This window comes from Oenanthe melanoleuca, chromosome 7 (genome assembly GCF_029582105.1).
Source record: "Oenanthe melanoleuca isolate GR-GAL-2019-014 chromosome 7, OMel1.0, whole genome shotgun sequence".
Classification (NCBI taxonomy): Eukaryota; Metazoa; Chordata; class Aves; order Passeriformes; family Muscicapidae; genus Oenanthe; species Oenanthe melanoleuca.
In genome coordinates this window covers 9,835,106-9,858,289 of record NC_079341.1, presented here as the reverse complement: position 1 = coordinate 9,858,289, position 23,184 = coordinate 9,835,106, and the positions used below count along the sequence as shown (strand labels likewise).

Sequence of the window (23,184 nt, the reverse complement as noted above, 5' to 3'; positions counted from 1 at the left end):
TGGAAGTTCTTGTGAGCACAATTTTTTAAGAATGATCACTGACAAATTTTAATTGTTTACTATGAAGATTTCACAGGATTCAGAAGTTATCTCTTTGAATCCTTTTATATGTTGACTAAAAGAATGGACACTTCTGTATTTATGTCTTAATGATTTTTCAGGGACTTTAGGGATTTAAATGTTTATTTACAAATCAGCAGCCCTTAGGGTGTCTGTGTAGGATTGTTAATGGATGTATCAGCTTCCAGCTCTAAACAGTAGGAAAAAGTTAAGAGATTTCACTGTGATAACCTGGGATAGCTCGAGACACTGACTGCAGAGGCTTACACTACAGCTAGGCATGCAAATGGAGAAACTATAATACAAGGGTAAAGGTCATGCTCTCAAAAATAGTAGAATTGAAACTTTTCCATAAGGATTTTAACTTTTGATCCCTAATCTGAAGGAGCAGCAGACTGCAGATATAAACAAAAATGTGTAAACATTTTTCTTTTAAAATCTAAGTATTTTTAGCTTTGAGTATTCAGTCCTTATTATTTACTTCTAAAAATTATCCTTTAACTTTTTCTTTCTTTCACTGAGTGCATGAATTTTCCTGCTGACTTCATGTCCCAGCTGGGTAGGTCTCCTGTGAATTACATTTAAATGACTCTTAAAATAGTAGGCCTGTAATTTAAAAAACAAAATCCTATTGAGACATCAACAGTCATATATCATTATTGGTGCTGTAAGAGATGCAGTGACACTCACTGAACAAACCTGTTAGAGGACAGTTTTTGAGATGGATCTAGAAAATGAAAGTGCTGAGATCAGTTGAGGACAAAGACATAAAACTTCCAGGATGTATGTAGTGTTGATACAGACTGTAGGAACTCTCCTGGGCCATTCTAGATATAAAAGTACTATATAAACATACTTTATGCAGTTGTTATTCATTAAGAAAATTTTGGCTGGGCTTAACAAAACTTTGCAGTTTACAGAAAAAGGTACTGTGTAGGACTAGGGCTCTCCCACATACCAGATGTGAGTTGTATTTATCAGACAAGGCTGCTTGAATGCTGCTGTGTCCCAGTATTTCCTCTGTATTTTGTTTGTTTGTGGAGGGAAAAAGGAAGAAGAAATGCAATTTTGAGACAAATTTGTGGTTTTTATCTGACTTGCTTAATGGCAGATGCATGAGTAGAAGCAGATATGAACTGATTGTGAATTTTCCAGCAAGGGAGACTCTCAAGAGAGAACAGTACATTTTCTCACTGAGAAATATTTACTTTTAACCAACAAAATTAACCTTAAAAGATGTTGTTTGGTCTCAGGCTGACAGAAGGGATATTGCAGTCGAGACCCTTGGCCTATGCTTAGGCCTTGGGGAGGAAAGGAATGCTAATGCTAAGCTGGGGACACCAGCATTCTCATGTTTTTGCAAAGCTAATATTTTATTTTCACACGTTCTTCTTTATTTTCTCCCTTTTCCCGTTTATAAATAAAGCGTGCAGCGCTTTGCCGCGCTTTTCATTTCGTAGGGGATTCCTGCAGCGGTGTGCGTTGGGTTGGTGCGGCAGGGGTTTAGCAGTGGGGGCGTCCTCTGTGAGAAACTTCCAGAAGCAGGAGTGTCCTGCTGCCGGCCAAGGCTGAGCCCGCCAGTGGTGGCAGTGCTGGCTCCAAGGAGCGCAGCTCTGGGCGCTGGTGCTCAGCCCGCGTTTGCTGGGCCTGCGGGGTGACGCCGCGGCCGCGCTGCCGTTGCAGGAAGCCGTGCAGGTGCTCATCAAGCACTCGGCCGACGTCAACGCCCGGGACAAGAACTGGCAGACGCCGCTGCACGTGGCGGCCGCCAACAAGGCGGTGAAGTGCGCCGAGATCCTGATCCCGCTGCTGAGCAGCGTCAACGTGTCGGACCGCGGCGGGCGCACGGCGCTGCACCACGCCGCCCTCAACGGCCACATCGAGGTGAGCTGCGGCCTCTGCTGCCTGCTGGGCTCGGCTCTGTCTCCTCACTGCTCGTGGCCGGTCTGGGCTGAGCCCCGTGTCCCTGTGCAGAGCCAGAGCGAGGTGTGCATGCGCTCCAGGAGAGCTGGCTGTGCCACCGCTTCCAGCCGCTCCTTGCTTCTTTGGAGCTGGGCTGATGGTGAAAATAAGAGTGGCAGAATGGAAAGAAGGGAAAACTGAAGAAACGTGCAGCTGTGCGAGATCCAGTCGCTCTGCTTTTCTAATTGGCCTTCCAGAGAATGCGCTTCTGTTTTTCCCTACTTATACAAGCAAACCGTTCTAAGATTATCATTTAACTATATGAAGAAACGTATGTAAATAAAGCCTCCTGGGTTTTGCTAGTCTGGGTTTAAGGATCCTCATTTTCCCATTCCACACCTGAAGGTCTAGATATGGAATAAAACTCCTAGACTGGAACGCTAAGCTTCTGTCAATGAAAGTTGATGAGTTGTATTTCATGTAAAAGAAGAAAGAGGGATAGTAGTTCCTCTAAAATGGTGATAGTGTTTGGCCTTTAAAACACTGGTCTTTTTGGAAAGTGTCCAGTGGACACTCAGGAAACAGGTAGTAATGCCTGTGTCTAACTTTGTTATAATCTAAATATTTTTGATAGAGAATATCAGAAATGATCATTCAAATGCAGCATTTTGTGATCCCAGCTTTATTACAAGATTGATTTGTTATAAACCTTTGAGTGTGTGATCTGGAGGGTTGGTTTACCTGCTCTTGTTACTTTTAGATGGTGAACTTGCTTTTAGCCAAGGGGGCAAACATCAATGCTTTTGACAAAAAGGACAGAAGAGCTCTTCACTGGGCAGCGTACATGGGTAAGGCTTGGGCTGCTGCTCCTTCTTTTTGATTTCCTATTCACAAACAGATAGCATGTCTTAAAATGGACAAGAACAGACCTGGCCATGGACAGAGAATGTTGTAATTACCCTGAAGAGGGAAGGGGTCAGCTGATCCAAATAAACACTGTCCATTTATGGGTTTGCAGCTAGGGAGATCTTGGCTGTGATTTCCGTTTTAAGACAGTTAATTGTGAGCTTTTTGTGTTGCTTTTTCATTTTGGTCTTTTTATCCTGACTCTAAGTCAAGCCTGAGCTATATTTGTGCTAGAAAAAAACCCAGGTTATATTTGTCTTAGTTTTTGCTAAAAAGTACTTTCAATGAAAGGCAGGTAACTGTTATCATAAATTTTACTGTTTATTGAAGTTTATAAGTAGCTAGGTTATGATATTCTTAGGAAATGCACAATAGGCACTTTCATCCTGTTAGTAGCAAATTGTCACCTTTTATTCCAGAGTGGTCAAGAGCAGCCAAATGTCTGTTCAAAAAATAACTGCTTAATTCAGTTTGCCTTATCATTCCTTTCAAATTAAAGGCAAATTTCTTACAGTGGGACATTATAATTTAAAAATACAAGATTGCTTGTGATAGTGGTCATGCTTGTTCAAGAGCTTTTGTTGGCCAAGCTGTATATTTTAGGTTACAATTTGTGGGGAGTTGTGTGCCCTCAGCCAGGAACTCTCTCATTTGACGTGTCAGAAATCTTGATTTTAATCCTGGCACTTTTAGAAATGAGATAGTTGGAGATTTCCAACTGTGAGAAAAGCATATTGTGTGGTTTTTTGATATACACAGACACAGATGGAAAGGCTCTTGCCAACAACTGTGATGTGGCTTTTGAGCTAACAAGCTTTGAACTTCACTCTCTAGATTTGAAAGGCTCTTACATTGTGCTATGCAATTCCACGCCTCTTTTCCACTTAAATGCTTTCAGAAATTCATGGTGTACTTTTAAAAGTATTTAGATAACATCTAAAGTCTAAATTAGCAATGGAATCTGTAGTGCAATTTAGACTGAAGTTAGATAATGAGATGAGAGCTGTAAACTCTCACAGAGTTTCTGGAATGTTTAATTCTTTTTGGACACTAATTATCTACAGACTTTGTACATATGGTTTCCTAGGCCCTGCACATGACCAGAGCTGCCCCTGACATGAAAGTGCTGTGCAACTCAGATGGAGCACAACTTTGTATGGTGTTTGACAAATAAATGTTTAATTTAAGACAGACAGTTTCTATCTCAGCATGAAGGAAAAAGACTGTTCATTTTATAATTGATTAAGGTTATTTTTTATCTGTCACAAAAGCCAAGAAGTGTTAGCAGTTGTGTTTGCAGGTGGCATTAATAGAATGCTGTTTTGGGAGATTTGCATTGCCATGCTCCTATGCTCACTGTATCACTATCCTCTGTAAGAGGGAGAATAAAACACACTCTTGTTAGCTTGAGAGAAATAAATAGAAAAGAGGTGTGGTTTTGTTCTTTTGTCAAGTAGAAAATCAATTCAGTAAAGAGAAATTTGACACATTTGGAAAAGGTGAATGCATGGATTTCTTCACAAGGCCTGGAGCTAGGATTAGAAACATTTATGAAAATGCTTTTTCTTCCTTTGTACAACCGTGGGAGCACTTTGAAACAGCAGTGCAAGGGCAGTGTGTTAGCATGAAAGCAGTAATCTGGGAGAGGTGATGCTGTAGGATGGTCTACTCATTGATAACTGTCTTTTATCGTTTGAAGGTCACCTGGAAGTTGTTGCCTTACTGATTAATCATGGTGCAGAAGTGACTTGTAAAGACAAGAAGGGTTACACCCCACTTCATGCAGCTGCATCCAATGGGCAGATTAACATTGTGAAACAACTCCTTAACCTGGGGGTGGAGGTATGTGGTAATGTGCACTTTATTTCTCACTATTTAGAGCTAGTCTTTTCTTCTTTCTTATGGATGCTGCTAAAAACAGTGACTTCTAAAGAAAAGGGGTCCCATTTTCCAGACCACCTCGTGCTTCATGTGGTTTATTGGTTTAAGAGTCAGGACATATTCTGTATTAAAGAAAGTCTGATATGGACAGTAAATTCCAGACCACCTTTCTGAAGGAATCAGGCAATACATCCTGTTCCTGCAGAAGAAGGTGGAGTAATGAAATTTTCCTTGGGTCAGCATTACCTTTGATATGATGAGTGGTTGTTCTCAACATATACACTTTACTAAACAGCAGTACAGACTGTTTCAGTTTACAGACCTGTATTTCCTCTGTAGCTGATAGATTGTTTTCACTCTGGAAAATAACTTTTTTTCAGGGCACAGACTTGTTGTTATTGTCAACTCCTCAAAGCAGTAGTGAGATGACCAGAGGAGCCTAATCAGACAGTTAATCAGAGATGTCAAATAAAGCCATTGCTTTTGCCATGGCATTTTCAGCTGACTTGACCTGCCAGAAATTGTCAGAAGTTCATGTTCACAGGCTGTTGGCTGTGAAATTGAAGGGGAATAGCTGTTTCCTATCATTAACAGTGCTATGCTAATTATTCCCTTTAAGTTCCACATTCTCCACCACTGGGGATATGATCTTTGAGATGCCTGTGTTTCATAGAAGGCTGTTCATGCCATTCCCAAGTCTTTTGTACAACCTGTCTTGTCCTGTTTTACAGAACAGCAGTTGAATACTAAGTTTGTCATCAAGAAGTAACATAATCTTAATTGCATCTTTATAATACTGAGCTACTGAAAGTGGTTTCTTATTGAAGTGTAAATGTCTGTGCACTTTCACATTGCCTTCACTCCCTCTCCAAAATAAAACTGGAAACAGCTCTTATGCCTGATTCTGTTCACAAAAACTCAATACTCACTGTTGTAATCTTTTTAAATATAAAGATGGTGAGGTTTGTATTCATCCTGCTTTTCCACTTACATGGAAAAGCTTTCCAGCTTGTTAGGACTTTTGTCATTATTATTGTCATTACATAGTCCTGCTATCAGCTTTGAGCTTCATATTGGTTTTAGAAATTGCCAGTAGGATAAAAAAATTAATAATAGGAAAGGTAAAGGATTCCAAATGAAGCTGTCTGGGAGTATAATCTGTCAATGAAATGTGCTGGTGAGAACTGTGCCCTCTGACAGTTCAGGCCTCCAGCTATTTCCATTTGCAGTGTGTGATGCATTACGGAAAATGCAAAGCTGATGTCTGTAATTTTAACTATGTCTCCTTGTCTCATTTTAGATTGATGAGATGAACATCTATGGGAATACTGCACTTCACATTGCCTGTTACAATGGTCAGGATTCTGTTGTTAATGAGCTGATTGACTATGGTGCTAATGTAAATCAGCCTAATAACAATGGATTCACCCCCTTGCATTTTGCTGCTGCCTCCACTCATGGAGCACTGTGTCTTGAACTACTAGTGAATAATGGGGCAGATGTTAATATTCAGGTAAAACTTGAATACCAGCTTTACAGTTTTACTTTTTCCTGTTTTGTGTATCTCAGAAGGAAACTGTAACAACAAGTACAGCGTGGCTTTAAATCCTTGATGGAATTGGAGTGATGCTGAGAATGTTGATCATGAAACTGTTTGGGTGAGATTACATCCCAGCAGGGGAGCTCTCAGTGCTAAATACAATGAGAACTCTAAACTTTAGCCAGCCCCTTTGAAGAAGGCACAAAAAAGTACTAAAATATAGTCCCAAGAGCTCTGTCAAAATGTTATCTCAGGGAATGGTGCTAAGTCAAAGAACTATTCCTTTTTAGTGTTTTTCTTCCCAGTATAATATGGATATAATTAAACCTCATTCCAAAAAGTTCCCTTTCCAGGGTTGCTTGTTACCTACTTTAGAGCCCCAGCTTACAAAGTCTGAATCTGCTTAGGATATCTGAGTATCCTTGCAGGCACAACTTACACATCTTGATGAAGCTGAAAGGAATTTGCTGTTATCTAACAGAGGGTACTGGTATAAGTATCAGAAGATTTGAGGTCTTCTGAGTTCATATAAGATTTTGACTACTTTAGTTAAAACTCTGTGTGTTTGTTTCCCATCTGTGAAACTGGCATTTAACTTCCAAAATTTAACACCTCTGGCAAGTCCCTTAAGATCAGTGAATAGTCAGTACACTGTTTAAACTCAGAATTATTAAGAAGCTTGGGATTGTGCTTGCCAATGAAGGTGAAATCACATGAAGTGATGTGAGTAGAGGCTGGTACCACTCCCATGCTATTTTCTCATTGCTCAGCTTCCTGGTCTGAGTTTCTTTCTCTAAAACCCAAAACATTGCTCTGTGCTCACTGTACCTTTACTTTCATAAGCCTTCACCTCTGCTGTTTCATTCCTGTCAGAGTAAGGATGGGAAGAGCCCCCTGCACATGACAGCTGTCCATGGGAGGTTCACGCGGTCGCAGACCCTCATCCAGAACGGTGAGTTTCTGTGCCTCTGCAGTGGCTCTCCAAGACATCAGGCATGTCCACTGTTGCAGTTCTCAGTTGTTCTGACCCAGAGGGCAGCTCCATGAACTTCTGGCTTTGAGCTGAACTGACAGCTCTCACTCCACTGTGCTATCGCAACCTGAAATTTTGGTTGTTAACAGAAATCCATAATCTTCCAGATGTCCAGAGGTCCAGATGATCTATTCAGATTCTTAACCTGAAAGAGTTCAGAGGTGTATTTAGGTCTTTTTTTCTGCTGAGAAGGATGCACAATTTTCTAGTTGTCCTCCTTTGAGAGCCCTGGTGTTGTTAGAGCTCAAACCATTTTTCTACTCTGCACTCAGCAGCTGTGTTTTTCTCACCTCTCTTAGCTCTTCTCTTACCACTGTCTTAATGAGGTGTTGAATATGCACTCAGGAGGGAGGAGCAGCACTACCTTGTTTGTCCTGGCATAGCCAGAATTCCTGATTATCAGTCATTTTTCAGACATCTTTTTTGTCCAAGAATACTATAGAATATAGCAATTATTCTTGTTGGAGGTCTGACAAAGGCCTGTTTCTGAATACCAGAGGTTGCTGTTACTGATTCTTTACTTAAGCTTCCCAGTTTGGGCCACTACCTGAGACGGGATGGTCTGGTCTGGTTCACTGGCTGGGGTTTTTTTGTTTTCCAAAATCCCAAACTTGGAACTGAAGTGTGAAATGTTGAAGATGATTGAATAATTGTGCTTTAAATGTAACGAAACATTTAAACAAGATTGTTTTTTTAACTGGAGTTCTCCAGTAGATCATGCTTCTTTCAGGTCATCATACAAATCATTGTTATCTCTCTCCTGGGATAAATAAAATAGTAATAATAAAAGGGAGTTGGGGCAGAATGCAAGAAAATGTGTTTTACTGCAATTTTTAGTTGTATAGTCTAATATGCTCAGGCTTAGAGCCATTGTTTGCTCACTGTTGGATTTGTGTGTGGAAGGACTGGCAGTTCTTCATCTGTCCTTCATTCTTCTCTACTCTTCTTCCACTTACTTGGGTTTCACTTCTTTCTTTCTTCATTTTCTGCCTCTCTAATTTTAGTATTGTACACAGATCTCATTGCAAGTGACTTGATGCCTCATTACCACGGGATCTTGGGGAAGAGAGAAATGTCAATGATTTAAAGCAATGGGGTTTCATTCTTCAGTGCTTAATGAGTTGGCTAATGATGTCTCCATTTCTGGTTGCTGTCTCTAGCAACTTGTAGAGGAAGAATGGATTACCTTAAAACTGGAAAACTACAAGTGTGATACCTTTCTTTAAAAGTGAGCAAAAAAAAGTGCTGGGGAACATTACATAGGTGGGCACTATCTTGCATAGATTTCTCAAGAGTAAAAGAAGTTGGAACATCACAATTCTCTTCTACATTAGTTTAATAGGCTTTGTGAACACAGCACAGTCCTCTGAGTTTTCCATGTGCACTTTCTTTTTGTGGAGACCTCCACTAGTGGATGCTTTGCCCTAGGGAACCTGTTCAAGAATTTCACTGACCTTCTTTTACCATTAAAAAATTAGAAAGGTTTGAAGGGACTTTAAATATCATCTAGTTGTAACCCATCTGCCATGGGGAGGGCATGCCTTGCACTAGATCAGGTTTCTCAGAGTCTCATCCAGCCTGGCCTTGAACACTTCCAGGAATGGGGAATTTACATCTTCTCAGGGCACGTTGTCTAGTGCTTTACTGGAACTCTTCCTGTTGCAGTTAAGCCGTGTTACCACCTGTGAACAGTGGACATGCAGTAACTATTACCATATCCTGATGTTAACAAGACTTATTACATGCTTTTAGGAAGTATTCTCACAGCAAACCAGCAGAGTATTAAAATACTACAGTGGTGGTGCATAACTGGTTGTAAAACTACACTCAGAGGTTAGTAATAAATGAATTGTTGTTGAAATTGAAGGTAGTGAGGGAGTTTTCAGTTTCCCTTCTGGGTCTGGAACTATCCAGTATTTTCATTAAAAGCTTGGATAGTGGAACAGAAAATGTGTTTTTTACATTTGGAGAAAAAAAATGCAGTTGGCAGAAGGTGGAGTCAGAATGAAAAATGATCCTGTAGAATTGGACACAGAAGTTACAATGCAAGCAAAGCAAAAGAAGAATCACACACAGAGGCAGGAGTATCAGCTGGACAAGTTCAGAATGGCAACAGCCAGGTGGGTGGCAGTCCCTCAAGGAGAGATCTGGGACTTGTAGAAGATCAAAAGGTTGTTAACCAAACTTCAGCAGTGTTGTGGTGCTTAAAGAAATGGATCATGGATGTCCATGGGGCTGTGCAATGTCCAGGAGTGCACAGATAGGAGTGTAGCCAGCAGGCATGAAGTAATCCTGTTTGCTCAGCTCAGCACTGGGAGATGTCAGCTGTAGTACTGGTTTTGGCTTTTGCTTCCATAAGGATGCAGGCCAGCTGGACAGGACTGGGGGAAGGAGAGAATAGTTGGAGTGCAGTAAACCTGACTGGCAAGGGGAGGGTGAAAAAGTTACAGTTCTTGGTCCTAAAAGAAAACAGGGACTTGTCTGTAATCTGTCTAAAGAAATAATCAATTTTTCCTGCTTATATGAATAAAACACAAGATGCCAGGTTTAAACTGCAAAAGGAAAAGTTCTACATAAGCACTGTTTGGCTGTTCTTTGGTAAGACATGCAAAAAGCACACAACACGTTTGTTTGCAGTGTGTTCCTGGTGGCCTCTGGAGTGAACTCTGTTTAACATTGTTGTACAGATAAGGCTGAGTGGCAATGCCTTTACAAATGAGGGTACAATTTCAGCAGATTATTTTGTAGTTTATTTCAGGAGACCCATTTGTACCTTTAGTTAGGCAGCAAATCCAAGTCATGTACTTGACTCTTGTACATCACCTCATTCCTTCCACTCTTCCCCACCACTGCAGGTGGAGAGGGAGGTACAAGTGCTGTTGCCAGAGCATGGCTGACAGCTGAGAACTTGCTATGTGCTGGTCCTTGCTCTGGGAAATCTAGTGTCCCTGTGACTTAAGAGAGCAGCTCTCGGCTGCTCATGATGCTGTCACTAGAGACAAATAGACTTGTGGTCCCTGGTTCCTGCTGAATTTTCCAGTGTTAAACTGTATGAAAATCTCTTCTGCAGGAGGGGAGATCGACTGTGTTGATAAGGATGGTAACACCCCTCTGCATGTGGCTGCAAGATACGGACACGAGCTTCTGATCAACACCCTCATCACCAGCGGAGCCGATGCTGCCAAGTAGGTGCCTCAAGGGGAGCTGTTTGTAAGGATCAAGTGTTGTGTCCAGTGCCTGCAAACACAGCTGCTCCTCACCTTCTGAAGTGGGAAGGTTACAACTGACAAGCATAATTGTACTGTACTTCAGTGGGTGACATGAGACTAAAATATGAACAGTTGGGAAGTGTGGAGGGGAAGCAAACTCTGCTGAGTTCCTGTTGTGCCCACTTGCATGACTACAGGTTGTACAAGTACTGCTTCTTTTCCCTGAAGCATTGGTGGGGGACAGTGGTGTTAATGTACATGAAGTAGGGGTGTGTGTATCTATATATATATATAGATATTATTGTTTGGTTATAGTCAGGTTCCTAGGGTGTGTCTAAAGGAAATAGCAAAGCTGGACATAAACACAGGGTGTGATATCAGGGTAATGCAGTGCCATGAGGGATATCTGTACTAGTTATCAGAGCAGCATCTGATTTCTTCAATGTAAGATTTTGGCAATTACCTCCACATGTCTCCAAAATATAATTTGTCTTCTACATAGAACCTGCCATGAAAATCAGGGACTTCTCTTGACTTACCTAGTTAGGAAACCCTGCTTTAAAAAGCAAATGGCTGGTTTGCATTTGGGAGAGATTTGCAGCCCTCAGTATTTTGTTTGTTTGTTTGATGGTGCTCATGCAAGTGACACATTTGCCCATTCTCCTTTGCTGAGTACAACTGCCACCCTACAAACTCAGAAGGTGGAACAGATCTTCAGCTGGCATGGATAATGCAATTCCACAGGCTTCAGCTAGTGTCACTGGATTTTATTAATACAGCCAGCATGAAGATCTTGGTACCTTAACAGAGGTGTAGGTTTTTCCTCTCTCTTTCTCCAGTACAGTCAGTTGCTGTCTGTTATCTTGAGGTTTTAAGGGAAAATGAGATGCAGTGGGATAGCCCACTCCACTCTTGGAATCAGGGTTATCCACTTAGAAATTTCTATTTCACAGTTGGGTGATTGGAACATTGATCAAATAAAAGACTTTTTCCAGCAGCAGAAATAAGTGAAATAAGAAATCGGCTCAGAGATACCAAGCAGATGGAAACGATGTTACTGCCTGTGCTAAATGTGCTTTCAATATGTGCTGCATGTAAATAATTCTAGGTGAGCTCCCCAAACAGGTTTAGGAAAGAAAACTCTGCAGCACTGTTCACAACAAGTGCAGACAGCTCAGCCAGTCTTTGAGGCAAAGCACTGGAAGGGAAAGTGTGCAAGTGATGGGAGGAATCAGTGTGAACAGCACTGTAGAACTGGGACACTGGCTAGCAAATGTGCTGGTTTTGGTGGAAACAAGCCAAAACATCTGCTGGGTGGAAATCTTGACCAAAAAAATTAATAATATTACGTTAGATAACGAGGTGGAGGAGGAGACAGAGGGAAATGGGTGTAGGGAGAAGCACAGCGATACAGAATGTCCAATGTTGTCTTAAATAAATGAATCCATGGCTAGAAAATGTAGCCTGTTTGTACAGATGCAGCAGCTCAGTGGAGCTTGCAATGTTTTCTTCAAAGAACAGGCTGTCAGATCATCTCTTAGTAGATTTACTCTAAGATATAGATCCTACTAATAGCAAAATTAAAATCTTCACAGCAACATAAGTCAGTGTAGTGAAGCAGCAAGGAGGACACATTTAATGTGAAGACAGAGAAAGTATGGGCAGAATAAATTTTTAGAAAACAAACCTTAATTAGTTAAATACATTTCTATATAAAATCTTGGAGAGAGCAAGATGCCTTTATAAACATCCACATTAATAATTGTCTTAAGTTTCCTAAGTAATTATGATCTATGGTGGTAGGAAGAAAGATCTTTTGTCTTTGGGTCTGTATCTGAAATCCTCTTGGAAGATGATCCTACTCTCCCATCCACCAATTGTCTCGCAGAAATGAAAGACTGATATGAATCCATCTGCTATTGTTCTGGAGTTTGTAATTTAAAAAAAAATCTACTGGAGCAGGCAGTAGATGATAATCTTTTCAAGTACTTGGTTTCAGAGGCTCCATGTTTATGTGCACTTGGAAAACTGCCAGTAGGATAATATTTCTAGAATAACAAGATGCTTTACACAAAACAATGCTGAATGAAAGACACCAAGATGTCCAGACACAAAGTATTCTCAGACAGTAAGCAGTGCATGCCTAGGGACTGAACTGGCATGATTTCCTGATATTAATTAAAGTTGCTGAGTGCTCAGCTTCTTTAAAAAGTACATGTTTGACTGGTACATTTCCAGACTAATGATAGATAGGTTCAATCTAATGGCTACCTTTACCCATCACGTCTGCTCTGAAAGTTTATTGTGTGATTGAAAAGAGGGTCATGTGTTAAAGAGAGGAAAAAGTGAAACGAGGCAAGGAGAGCAGATGGAGCAAATAGGAAAATTAAATTATTAGTTCTTAGGCTGTGGAAGAAAACTGTGACATGGCAGCCTAAAGGAAAGTGTGAGGAGTCATCTGCAAAAATAATCAGAAATAATATAGAGAAGATTTTGGCATTTACATTTCCCTCAGAATGGCAGTTGCCATACGTGTAGCTGCTGCAGAAATTTGTGGTTCACTGGGCAATTGACTTGAAGCAGTATCTGCTCTCTTACTTCCTCCCTTACCTTGCCTTTGCCTGGAATTTTTGCAAACCATCCTGCCACATTCTGTTCAAAGCATAATGCCAAGATTTTGCTGCATCAGAATATTTTTAACTCTTGAGAAGGCTGTTAAGGAAATACAGATAAAAATAATGGCAGGCACCAAGAAAGAATCTTCCTAGAAAAACATGAGAAAATGCTGCTTTTCTGGAAGGAGCTTTTGATGTGCTGTGTATGTATGTAACCTGCACTTGCTCACAAGGCTGTTGTCCCTTTCAGGTGTGGGATCCACAACATGTTCCCTTTACACTTAGCAGCGCTGAATGCCCACTCAGACTGCTGCAGGAAATTGTTGTCATCGGGTGAGTAAATCCCCCAGTGTCCCTGGAACTTGAGTAGTGTTTGTCTCTGCTGCTTGCAGCCTCTTGCTACTCTTTGTTGTTGTGAATTACTCTAATGAAAGTGCTGCTGTGTGGGGTGGTGCACAGAGCATGCAAGGCTTTCCCAAAGCCATGCTGGTGCTTCCAGCCTTGTTCACGCCCAAAGCTCTTTTCTCCCAGCAGGTTCAGAGAGTTTAGAGTAATTCACTGGGAGAAGGAGGGAATTTAGGACCCCTTTCCAAACTGTAGGAATGTGAGATCCTGGTTTGTTTTGGGAATTCTCCCCCTGCCCACCAAAAGAGTAATTCTGAAATTATCTCCTTGGGGTCTGCACTGGCACAGGTATTTACATCTCACTGATGATGATGTATTTTATGTGCAGCTGAAGTGTGTTTCTTAATAGTTAAGAAGTTAGTCTGGCCAAAGCTCTGAGGGCATGAGAGAGAAAATGAGTGGAAGATTAGTGTCAAGAGAACAGGCATGGGATCAGCACCAGAGCCCAAAGCAGAAGAAGCCAAAGTTTGCTTTTGCAACCATTTCAAGAGAGTCAGTAATCAGTGGCCAAATCCCAAACTCTTCTTTTTCCAGGCAAGAGTTCCTATGAGTTAAAAAATCCTGACCCAGATCATATGAGTTTTCTAGAAAGCTCCTTCTTTACTTAACATGTAAAATGTCCTACAACTACTTTTTCCCTTGGAGTCCTGTAGGATATAAAAGAAATGTGAGAAATGGTAATTTCATACCTTATTATATTACAACTTAGTGTTCTCTGGCCTTGGCCACTAGATAGGAAGAGAAAACACTCTGGGGGATCAGTAAGCACTGTCAGGCTGATACCTTTGGCCTTGTGCATCTTGATGAATACCCCCTCATGCTGCTGGAAGCATCTGACAGCCACGCTCAATGAAAACAGCCCCAATCCATGTTTAGGCTGGTTCCATGGTTCTTCCTCATGTCTCCATGTTTTCTGTCTTCCTGTCCTGCTGTCGCAGTCCCCTTGACAAGTCTGTGCCTCCTGAACGCTGTCACATGGCTGCAGACAGGGATGTGGAGGAGCTGGATGCAGAAACAGACGCTCGTCAGCTTCGCGGCTCTTTTTATAGAGCAGCCGGGGCGGAGCGGCGGCTCCTCGCGTTCCCGTGACAACCTCTGACTGTAGTTCTGCTTGCGCTCTGTTCTCTTCCCCCACTAACTGATTTTTCTGTCTCTGCGATGTTTCTTGTGGTTTAACTAGGACAAAAGTATAGCATAGTGTCCTTGTTTAGTAATGAGCACGTGCTGTCTGCAGGCTTTGACATAGACACCCCCGACAGCTTCGGGAGAACGTGCCTGCACGCGGCCGCGGCCGGAGGGTGAGTACCTGCTCTGGGGCTGCTCCGAGCCATCCTGGCCACATCTGGGGCCAGCCAGCTTGCCTGTGCTAGCCACAGAGCAATGTATTGCCGTGCAAGGCAGTCTGGTGCCATCCTTTGGGTCACTTTAGGCTCTCTTTTGCTGCTGCCCTTGTGTAGGGTGAGCTGGGTTGATTTGAAGCATGGGATTCAGGCAGAGGGGAAGACTTTTCATGCCCCTGAGAAGGCTGTTTCAGCTTTCAGAGAGGGGCTGCACTTGCCCAGGCCTCCCTGAGGGCCACAACAGTCTCCAGGAAAGCATCAATCCCTAGGGAACACCCAGTGAGGAGCTCCTGGGATGCTGCTGGCAGGGTCGTTATTCCTGGCCTCCATCTCTGGACCGTGTCCTTGTCCAAAAATGCAGCTGTGCAGCAATTCCTGTCACATTGCAGCCTTGGAGTCCAAATGTAGTTCATCTCCCTCTCTCCCATTTTTCAGGTGCAAATTTTGAGTTTCTAAAAGAAAAACCAACAAACCAAAGCAACAACAAAAAAACCAACCAAAACCAAACATACATCATCCAAATTAGGGAGTGAGAAGGCTGCCCCTCTCCTCAGGGTGATGCATTCCTGGAAAGTGATGGGAGGGCAGAAAAGGGAAATTGAAGTGAAAATTGAAATGCTTCAATTTAAGATGTTAATGTAGCATCCAGTTATTTTAAATATTTCCAGATAATTGTCAGTGAAGTGCTGTGAAGTTAATCTAGCAAAAGGACACAACATTTGGCAAGCATTGAGTTTTGACTCTTCTGTTGGAGTACTTTATGGCTCACAGAACAGCTGAAATGGAGCCTTGGCTACAGCCTTTGGATTCTCTGTGGTTATAGCAAGCAGAAATGCTCTTCCACAGTGAATACTTGGCAGTCAGTCTGGAAGTTGCTTTTTCTTCTCAGTGGGCCAAAATCTGTATCACAAAGTTTTTGTTTTTGGGGGAAAAAGACTCCCAAACCCAAATAAAATTGATCCAAATATTGGTATTACTATACTTTTGGTATTATTCATCTTGGTACTTATCTCACATTAATGTAAGAGACAGTTGCTTGGATGGAGATTATTCTAATATAGTTCAGATGCCACCTCTTTGATAAGGCTGCATCCCAGAAGGAGGATAAAACCATCCTAGAAGTCCTAAAGAGAAGGAGAGGCTTCAATAAGAAGCAAAAGTGACTCATGAGAATAAACCATATTTTCCTAGTGGTTTACTATGATTGTCATCGCTAGCAAGTGTTTTCATTTTTAGTGCATTGTGGTGAGTGTTCTGTAGTTATTTTATGCAGCAGCAATTTAGAGTTGGGATTGACTTACACCAAAATATTGCATTATTGCATCCAGTCCCTTTTTTTTTTCTGTAGCTGGAGATCTACAAAATCAGTTTATTTCCTGACACAGGCCTGTTACTGCCATTACAATAATGGGATTTGCATGGGTGCTAGGAAAAGAATTTCCAAGGTTGCTCATCTGATTGTGAGCACAAGTGATGAATTTATTGCCCCTGTGAATGACAGGTGGTCTTGGAAAGTGCTGCACATCTTTATGTCATTTTCTGGCTTGGAGAAATTTATTTGCTTAAATTACAAAAGATGTGAGAATGCAGCTGGTTTATTTTTTATTAAAAATTAGCTGGCTTTAAACAAGATGAAGAAACAGCCAGGATGTGATGAATTATCCTCCACTTCTATAAATGCATTCTTGATGTGACAGTCACTATAATTGCCACACACCTTTTTTAACAAAGCACTTGGAGAAGGGCTTAAATCTATCAATAGTCAACAAACTAAATAAAGCTAAAAGTGACTCTTGTGATTATATTTCATTAAATAAACAGGATTTGAGCAAAGTGCTTACTGTTGGATGCTTTGCTGAATGGGGGTGGATTTCGTTAAATGTCACCTCTTCATTATTAGACTGGCATTTTATAAGCTAGCAACAACTTTCATTTAAAATTCCTTTATAAAATATCAGGTCAGAATGGGAAGCACTACAGTACAGATGCCATTGAAAATCTCCAAACACACTGATCACATTTACTGTGCTGTCTTTGGAAAATTAATATTTTTTTTTCTTCTGCAGAAGAGAAGTTTGAGGTTTTCTAGTTAAAAAAAAAAAAAAAAAAAGAAAGAAAACAGTTTCTTTTTAGAAATTCACTTTCTGTTTGATTGAATTTCACGTTATAGTTGGCTATTCCCTGGTTTTGCACAGCAAATAATACAAAAATAACTGGAGTAACTTTTTCCTTTTGGGGGACAGGGGCAATGCAGGTGGAAGCTTCTGTTTTATTGATGTTTTGTTTTCTTTCCTTCTCTTTCCAGTAATGTAGAATGTATAAAACTCTTGCAAAGCAGTGGAGCAGATTTTAATAAGAAGGACAAATGTGGAAGGTAGGTAAATTACAGAGCTCTTTTAAAAAAGAAAGAATCTATCAGGCAAGGAAGAAAGGCCACCTCAGACTGAAAATCATATGTTTTATGAAAAATGGCAGCAAAATCAGATAGTTTGGCCTTCTCTGCAGAACCCTTGCTGCTGCAGTTAAATGCCAGCCAGACAGGTGCAGGCTTCATTAAATACATCAAAGCCATCCCACTCTCTTGAATTTTCTGTTTTAAAAATATCACAGCTTTTCTTTTCCTTACTGCCAAAGTTCTTGTGCTGGTGTGCCCAAGACAACACCTGGATAGTGATGGGAGGATAGCTGCTGTTGTATGTGCTCCTAGAGGATTTTCCCCCCACAGAAAGCGTTGCTATGGGTGTTGCTATGCCAGCTAAACATGATGCTGTGATGACACTGTGCTTTGCTCTGCCTCCCAGCTGGGAGAAGCAGCGTGTCTGCAGAGCCACAGCAGAGGCTCTCACAGGCATTGGGCTGTTTGCAGGACACAGATTGATGCTCTGTATCCTATCTGGCAGCACCAGAACTTCCTATTAACACAATATGTTGTTCAATAAGTGCTGATATTGACTGCTGGAAATCTGTAGGAACGCAGAAATTAAGATTTATCTTTATCCTCCTCAGTACATGTTGGAATATGAGGTAACAAATTGCCCCTTATGTTCCAGGACACCTTTGCACTATGCAGCTGCAAACTGTCATTTCCACTGCATCGAGACACTGGTGACAACAGGAGCCAATATCAATGAGACAGATGACTGGGGACGCACCCCTTTGCACTATGCTGCTGCTTCTGACATGGACAGAAAGTAAGAGAGCTCTGGGGAATTCCTGCTTTGGCTGTTCTGCTAAATCACTGTCATTTTAGTCTCTTCATGATGCTGTGCCATTCGAGCCAAAAAAACGATGCCACTAGTGCAGGAATTCCTCTCAGATGTATGCACAGCTCCACAGTGAGTTGCTCTGAAGCCGAACCCCCAGATGATGTGGCATTTCAGCTCTACGGTTTACCTCTGAAGGAACACAAAGTTTTGCAGCCACCCTGCCCTGCAGAACTATTTTCACAGTGTTACGTCTTCTGTTTTCCTCTGTGTGGTTTCCTCATAAGATTAAGCTCAGAGAATTTTCTGCATTTGCTTTGCAAGTCTGTCAGAAGGCATAGTGCAAGAGAAAGCAGAAGGGCAGGTTTTCTGGACTGCAGTGACAACATTTGGGCATTTTGACAGATTTGTGGGAAGGGTGGGATAGATCTAACCATCAGTCTCACTCCAGTGTCAGAGCAGATAAAAATGCTCACCCTGTCCAAACAGGTTGCCTTTTTAGAGAGAGGTCTGAGGAATGGCCTTTGTCAGAACACAGTGTTGTTCTTGTGAGAAAGTGGGAAAACAGATGCAAAACATAGAAATGCTGTGGTTACTGATTGCAATTTTAGTTCCCAGATAGTTTAACATCCTGGCAATCTCTTCCTTATAACATACTGTATAAACCAGACTCATTCTGTTAGTTCTCTCTTAAAATTGTTAGCAACCTGTATTTTTTTTTAGATCACCCTATGCTTTTCTGTCTCTAGTGTCTCTAGACATTAAGGATCTAGTTTTTGGTTTCTTGTATAGTGAAGTCTGGTAAAAGTTCAGAACACCAGCAGAGCACCACCTCAATGCCACAGCAGGGAAAGTTGGGTTTAACTTTATGGCAGAGCTCTGAATGCCACATCAGAGCCTCGAGAGCTTCATCATCATTTGCTGTGATAATACTGATATAAAGAATGTCTTCCCCATCACCCTCACACCTGAACAGTGCTGGGAAGAAGGAGGCAGGGTCATCAGAGGTCTGTGCTTGGCATGAAAGCCAGTGTAGGCTTGTAGGAAGGCTTTCACCACAGCCTGTTTCTAATTCTGTCTTACCAGGGTGAGGTGTTGCTTGGGGGGAGGTTGAGAATGATGTCTCAGTATGTGTTTTTCAGCTTTTGGTTTTTGGCAGGTGAAGTTCCTGCATTTAAACAAGCTCTTGGTTAACTCAGGATGTATCTACTTTTATCTCTCGTTTAAAAAAAAAAAGGAAAGCTTATTTTAGTTGCATCCTGAACTTTGGAAGAAGTATATGGCTTTTATTTGTCCTCACAATCCAAACCTAAATTGATTCTAATGTGGTGATGCTGTCTTCTCATTAAATTTTTCAATTTGAGATGTTCTGGAATAAGCCTTATTACATAGATGAAATGCTATTTGCAGACCATTATTTTATAGGTCAGTAAATTATTTTTTTTTCTTGCTTGATGTCAAAAATCTTCCAAGGTCAGACAATCTCATTCCAAAGAATATTCATCATTAACTCTGGATGTGGGTAGTTAATGAGCAGGGAGAAGAACCTGGCCAAGAGATCACACAGTGTTGCCAAGATATTTGACAGAAAGTGAGGCAAGTCAGATAATGCAGACTTGAGATAGAGTGATTTTGCATCACTGATTAAAATTGCTCTAAATCCTAAATGCTAGAGAAGATCTAGCAGCTTACTGCAGGAGGAGGAAAGGTGTAGTAATACTGAGTTTCTCTGGAAAGGAAAAAAGTACACAACATTGCTATGGTTAAAACAGAAGGATTCTAGAAAGTGTTGTTTAAACTGTATCTAAAAGAAAACAGAATTTATTTTTTTTTCCTTCTGGCATTGACTTGTGGGCAATAAACTACCACACTATGGTTGTCTCTGCAACTTTCAAAACTTACTACCTGCAGACCCATGCAGTGCACTCAGTGAACTTGTATAATCCTCATTGCTGGCTGGAGGAAGTCAGCTTCTCCAAGAGGAGATTGGGGGTGGGTAGCAGACTGCATCAAAATCACCAGTGTGGTATTTTGAGAATAAGTTGCATTTTTCTGTCCTCTGTGCTAAGAAGAAAGAATATTTTAGGTAACTCCCATGAAAATGCTGAAGAACTTGAAAGAGCCACTGAGATGAAGGAGAAAGAAGCTGCATTGTAAGTTTGGTGTCACAAAAGCAGTTGGACTTCATTCCTGGAGAATGCCATGGCTTTGGCTTGCAGCCTTACACTCTGCTCTTGCTTCTTTGCTCTGCTAAAAACAATGCTTGGCTTCAATGAGGGCTAACCTGAAGAAGAAAGCTCCACACTCTTCTCTGTGATATTTCTGTTTCTGTGCTTGTTGCAGTTTCTTAATGGAAAATGTACAGCTTCAGTGATTTTATGATTCTTTATGTCGTGTGCTTTAGTATCACGCAGTGTCTTTGGTGTCATGCACAGCATAGTCTGCACATTGCACAAAGAAGTAGCCAATGGCTTTCTCAATGCATTCACTTGGATTGACATTTTCATCTATCTGCTTAATGATTTAAAAAAAAAATCCCCTTTATCATATAATGGCCTTACATTTACTCCAGATTACAGGCTAGGCAAGAAAGTACTAATAAAATGACAGTATCTTGATGGTATAAGAGAAAGTGGAAAGAGATAAAAAGAGAAAAAGGGATCTTTTGAGAAATATGATTGAAAAAAAAAGCCAGCAAGGAAGAGAATATATATTCATGTAACTCAGTTAAATCTTTTTTCTCCAGCCTGCCCTAGTGCATGTTTGGAGGCCAGTGGTTTGATATCTGAGTTTGTATGTGAGGAGTAGCAGTTCTAGGCTGTTTATATCGTGTACAGAATCTTTCAGACTTTGTAATAGGAAATCAGTTTTATAATCTAGACTGGCACAAGAGTTAGGTTGAAGATTTTTTTTCATTAAGTTGACCTTCAAAGACGAGTGGGGATTTTCTGTTTAAGAACACGGTGAATGTGAGGAGCTATTGGTGAAAAGGGATTTGAGGTGCTGCCCAAAATGCAGGATTCACTGCCAGTTTTCAGTGCCACTCCCAGCTGCAGTGAGGGATGAGCCTGTTGAATGTTGTGAGCCCACATTTACCCCAGTGAATTGTCCACAGGTGTCTCGAGTTCCTTCTCCAGAACGATGCCAACCCATCCATCCAGGACAAGGAGGGCTACAACACTGTGCATTACGCTGCTGCCTATGGGCACCGCCAGTGCTTGGAACTGGTGAGTCTCTGTCTGCTGACATTGAATGTGCATGTGCCAGGAACAGGAATATCAGCTCCCTTCATGGCTATATTGGAGTTCTTTGGATAATAAAAATCTGTGGGAACCTGCAAAAGGGACAGTAAATATTTGCACTCAGATGTATCTTAAAAATATGTTTATATCGATAGTAAAGTCCTTATTCAACAACCTGGTGTTTAAGGGTTGCTTTGAGTGGAGTTTATGTATGCACAAATTAATTTTAAGCATGATCAAAATATTTCCAGTGTATGCCTAAGTGCCAGGAGTAAGGGACAGTTCCTGGTAAATGACAGTGAATGTGTCTGGTCCAACTGGCATTTTATCTAACTTTTGCTTTGTACCTGCAATTTCTTTTTTGTCTCTGGAGAAACAATAGCAACATTGATAAAGTTACCATAATCAAGATCAACCTTATATGAAAAGCAGCTGAGAATTTTTTGGTTTTTTTTTTATTTTTTAATATTCTGGGTCTGAGTGATTAGTAATTGCATCTTTGTACAGATATTCATGCTTTAGTGAGAACACTGTCTGTTGTTTAGTGTTACATGTTGTTTGGTTCTTTCTGTGTTGAAGAGTCAAGTGTTTAGTTATTGAGAAGGAACTTTGCACAGCACATGCTGCTTTCACACCACATGTTCCACAATAGGAAAATGCTGCAGCTGGCCTGCAGCTGGTTACAGCAGCTTGGAAACCTGGGACAATAACTCCTCCAGGGCGGGCCTGGGGCAGAATTTCAGGTGGGGTGTTAAGCCTTTTTAGCTCCCACCTGCAAGCATGTACATTTAGGACAGTAAAAATAGCACTGCTCCTTTATTGCTTGTGGCAGTGAGTCTAGCCTTGCCTTCTCCTAGCACTGATCTCTGGTGACTCTGCCCATGGGGATGGAGGGGGAGCATCTTCACTGGGAATTCTCTTTCAGCCCTCCATATCCTGGTCCCTATGTGCTGTGAGGCAAGGACTGAGCACAGAGCAAGGTCCCCTCTCTTTTCTCTACTTGTTGCTGGGCACATTGCTTAGGCTGGACAGAAAAAAAGAAGAGCTGGGAATGCAGTGCATGACAGAGGTGTTGGGTTTTCTTCTAATCTGGAGGGGTGAAATGCAAACTGGGTGGGCCAGAGCTGTGCAGCAAGGGGTCTACATTTGGGCAGAAAAACTCCAGGAGAGGCTGGAGATCATCTTTGGTCAGAGCAGCTCTGCACTACAAGGCAGATAAGCCGTGCCTTCAAACACTTGGTTCCTTAACCTGTGGAGAAATTGAAATCACAGACTCCATAAATCTTCCATGTGGTTGCTGCTAATTACCTGTCTCCTATCAACACAAATGTGTTCATTCATCCATCTGAGAGCAGGACACTGGTAATTACTGATGAGTGAATCGCAGCAGTGGCTGGGATAGGTGTTAAAAATCTTTTTTCCACAGGGGGATCTGATTGGATGCTTGTCCAGTGGCAGCCCCTAGGCCTCTGTCTGACCCAGATGTCTTTATTTGGGGGATACAGCCTGGGTTTTCTTCTTCACAATTGCCTGTCTCCATAACCAACACCCTCTTTCATAAAGGGAGCATTTTTGTTTGAAGCTGGGGCGCAGCAGTGTTTTGTGTGATGAGTTACTTTGTACCTGTGTCTATGAGAGCTTTTCCCACCTGGAGCAAGGAAGCACAAAATGATTAACTTAAATGGTTCTAAAAAGGAGAAGAAGTTAGGAACTTAATGCTCAAAAATAACTTTAATAGACCTAATTTGTCTTGTCAGTTGTAGAATTCCCCAAATCATTGTAGACTGATTTGTTTTGATGTCAGCATTTGTGCAATATGTACCCACTGTTTAAATAATCAATAGGAGC

General features: G+C 41.4%; 1 protein-coding gene across 6 annotated transcripts in view; it reads left to right on the top strand.

Moving 5' to 3' along the window:
* The window catches only part of ANKRD44 (ankyrin repeat domain 44), a 122,722-nt gene that overhangs the window by 72,669 nt on the left and 26,869 nt on the right, over positions 1–23,184 (top strand). For 4 of the 6 annotated variants that reach the window (XM_056495729.1, XM_056495730.1, XM_056495732.1 and 1 more), the window contains exons 5-16: positions 1,744–1,944; positions 2,723–2,810; positions 4,568–4,710; positions 6,050–6,262; positions 7,163–7,241; positions 10,393–10,507; positions 13,397–13,479; positions 14,786–14,849; positions 17,197–17,265; positions 17,942–18,082; positions 20,164–20,247; positions 21,210–21,321. In XM_056495729.1, coding sequence (XP_056351704.1) covers positions 1,744–1,944; positions 2,723–2,810; positions 4,568–4,710; positions 6,050–6,262; positions 7,163–7,241; positions 10,393–10,507; positions 13,397–13,479; positions 14,786–14,849; positions 17,197–17,265; positions 17,942–18,082; positions 20,164–20,247; positions 21,210–21,321 — 1,392 coding nt within the window. The remainder of the gene's footprint in view (positions 1–1,743; positions 1,945–2,722; positions 2,811–4,567; positions 4,711–6,049; positions 6,263–7,162; positions 7,242–10,392; positions 10,508–13,396; positions 13,480–14,785; positions 14,850–17,196; positions 17,266–17,941; positions 18,083–20,163; positions 20,248–21,209; positions 21,322–23,184) is intronic. The other 2 variants (XM_056495731.1, XM_056495734.1) reach the window with 1 other exon arrangement.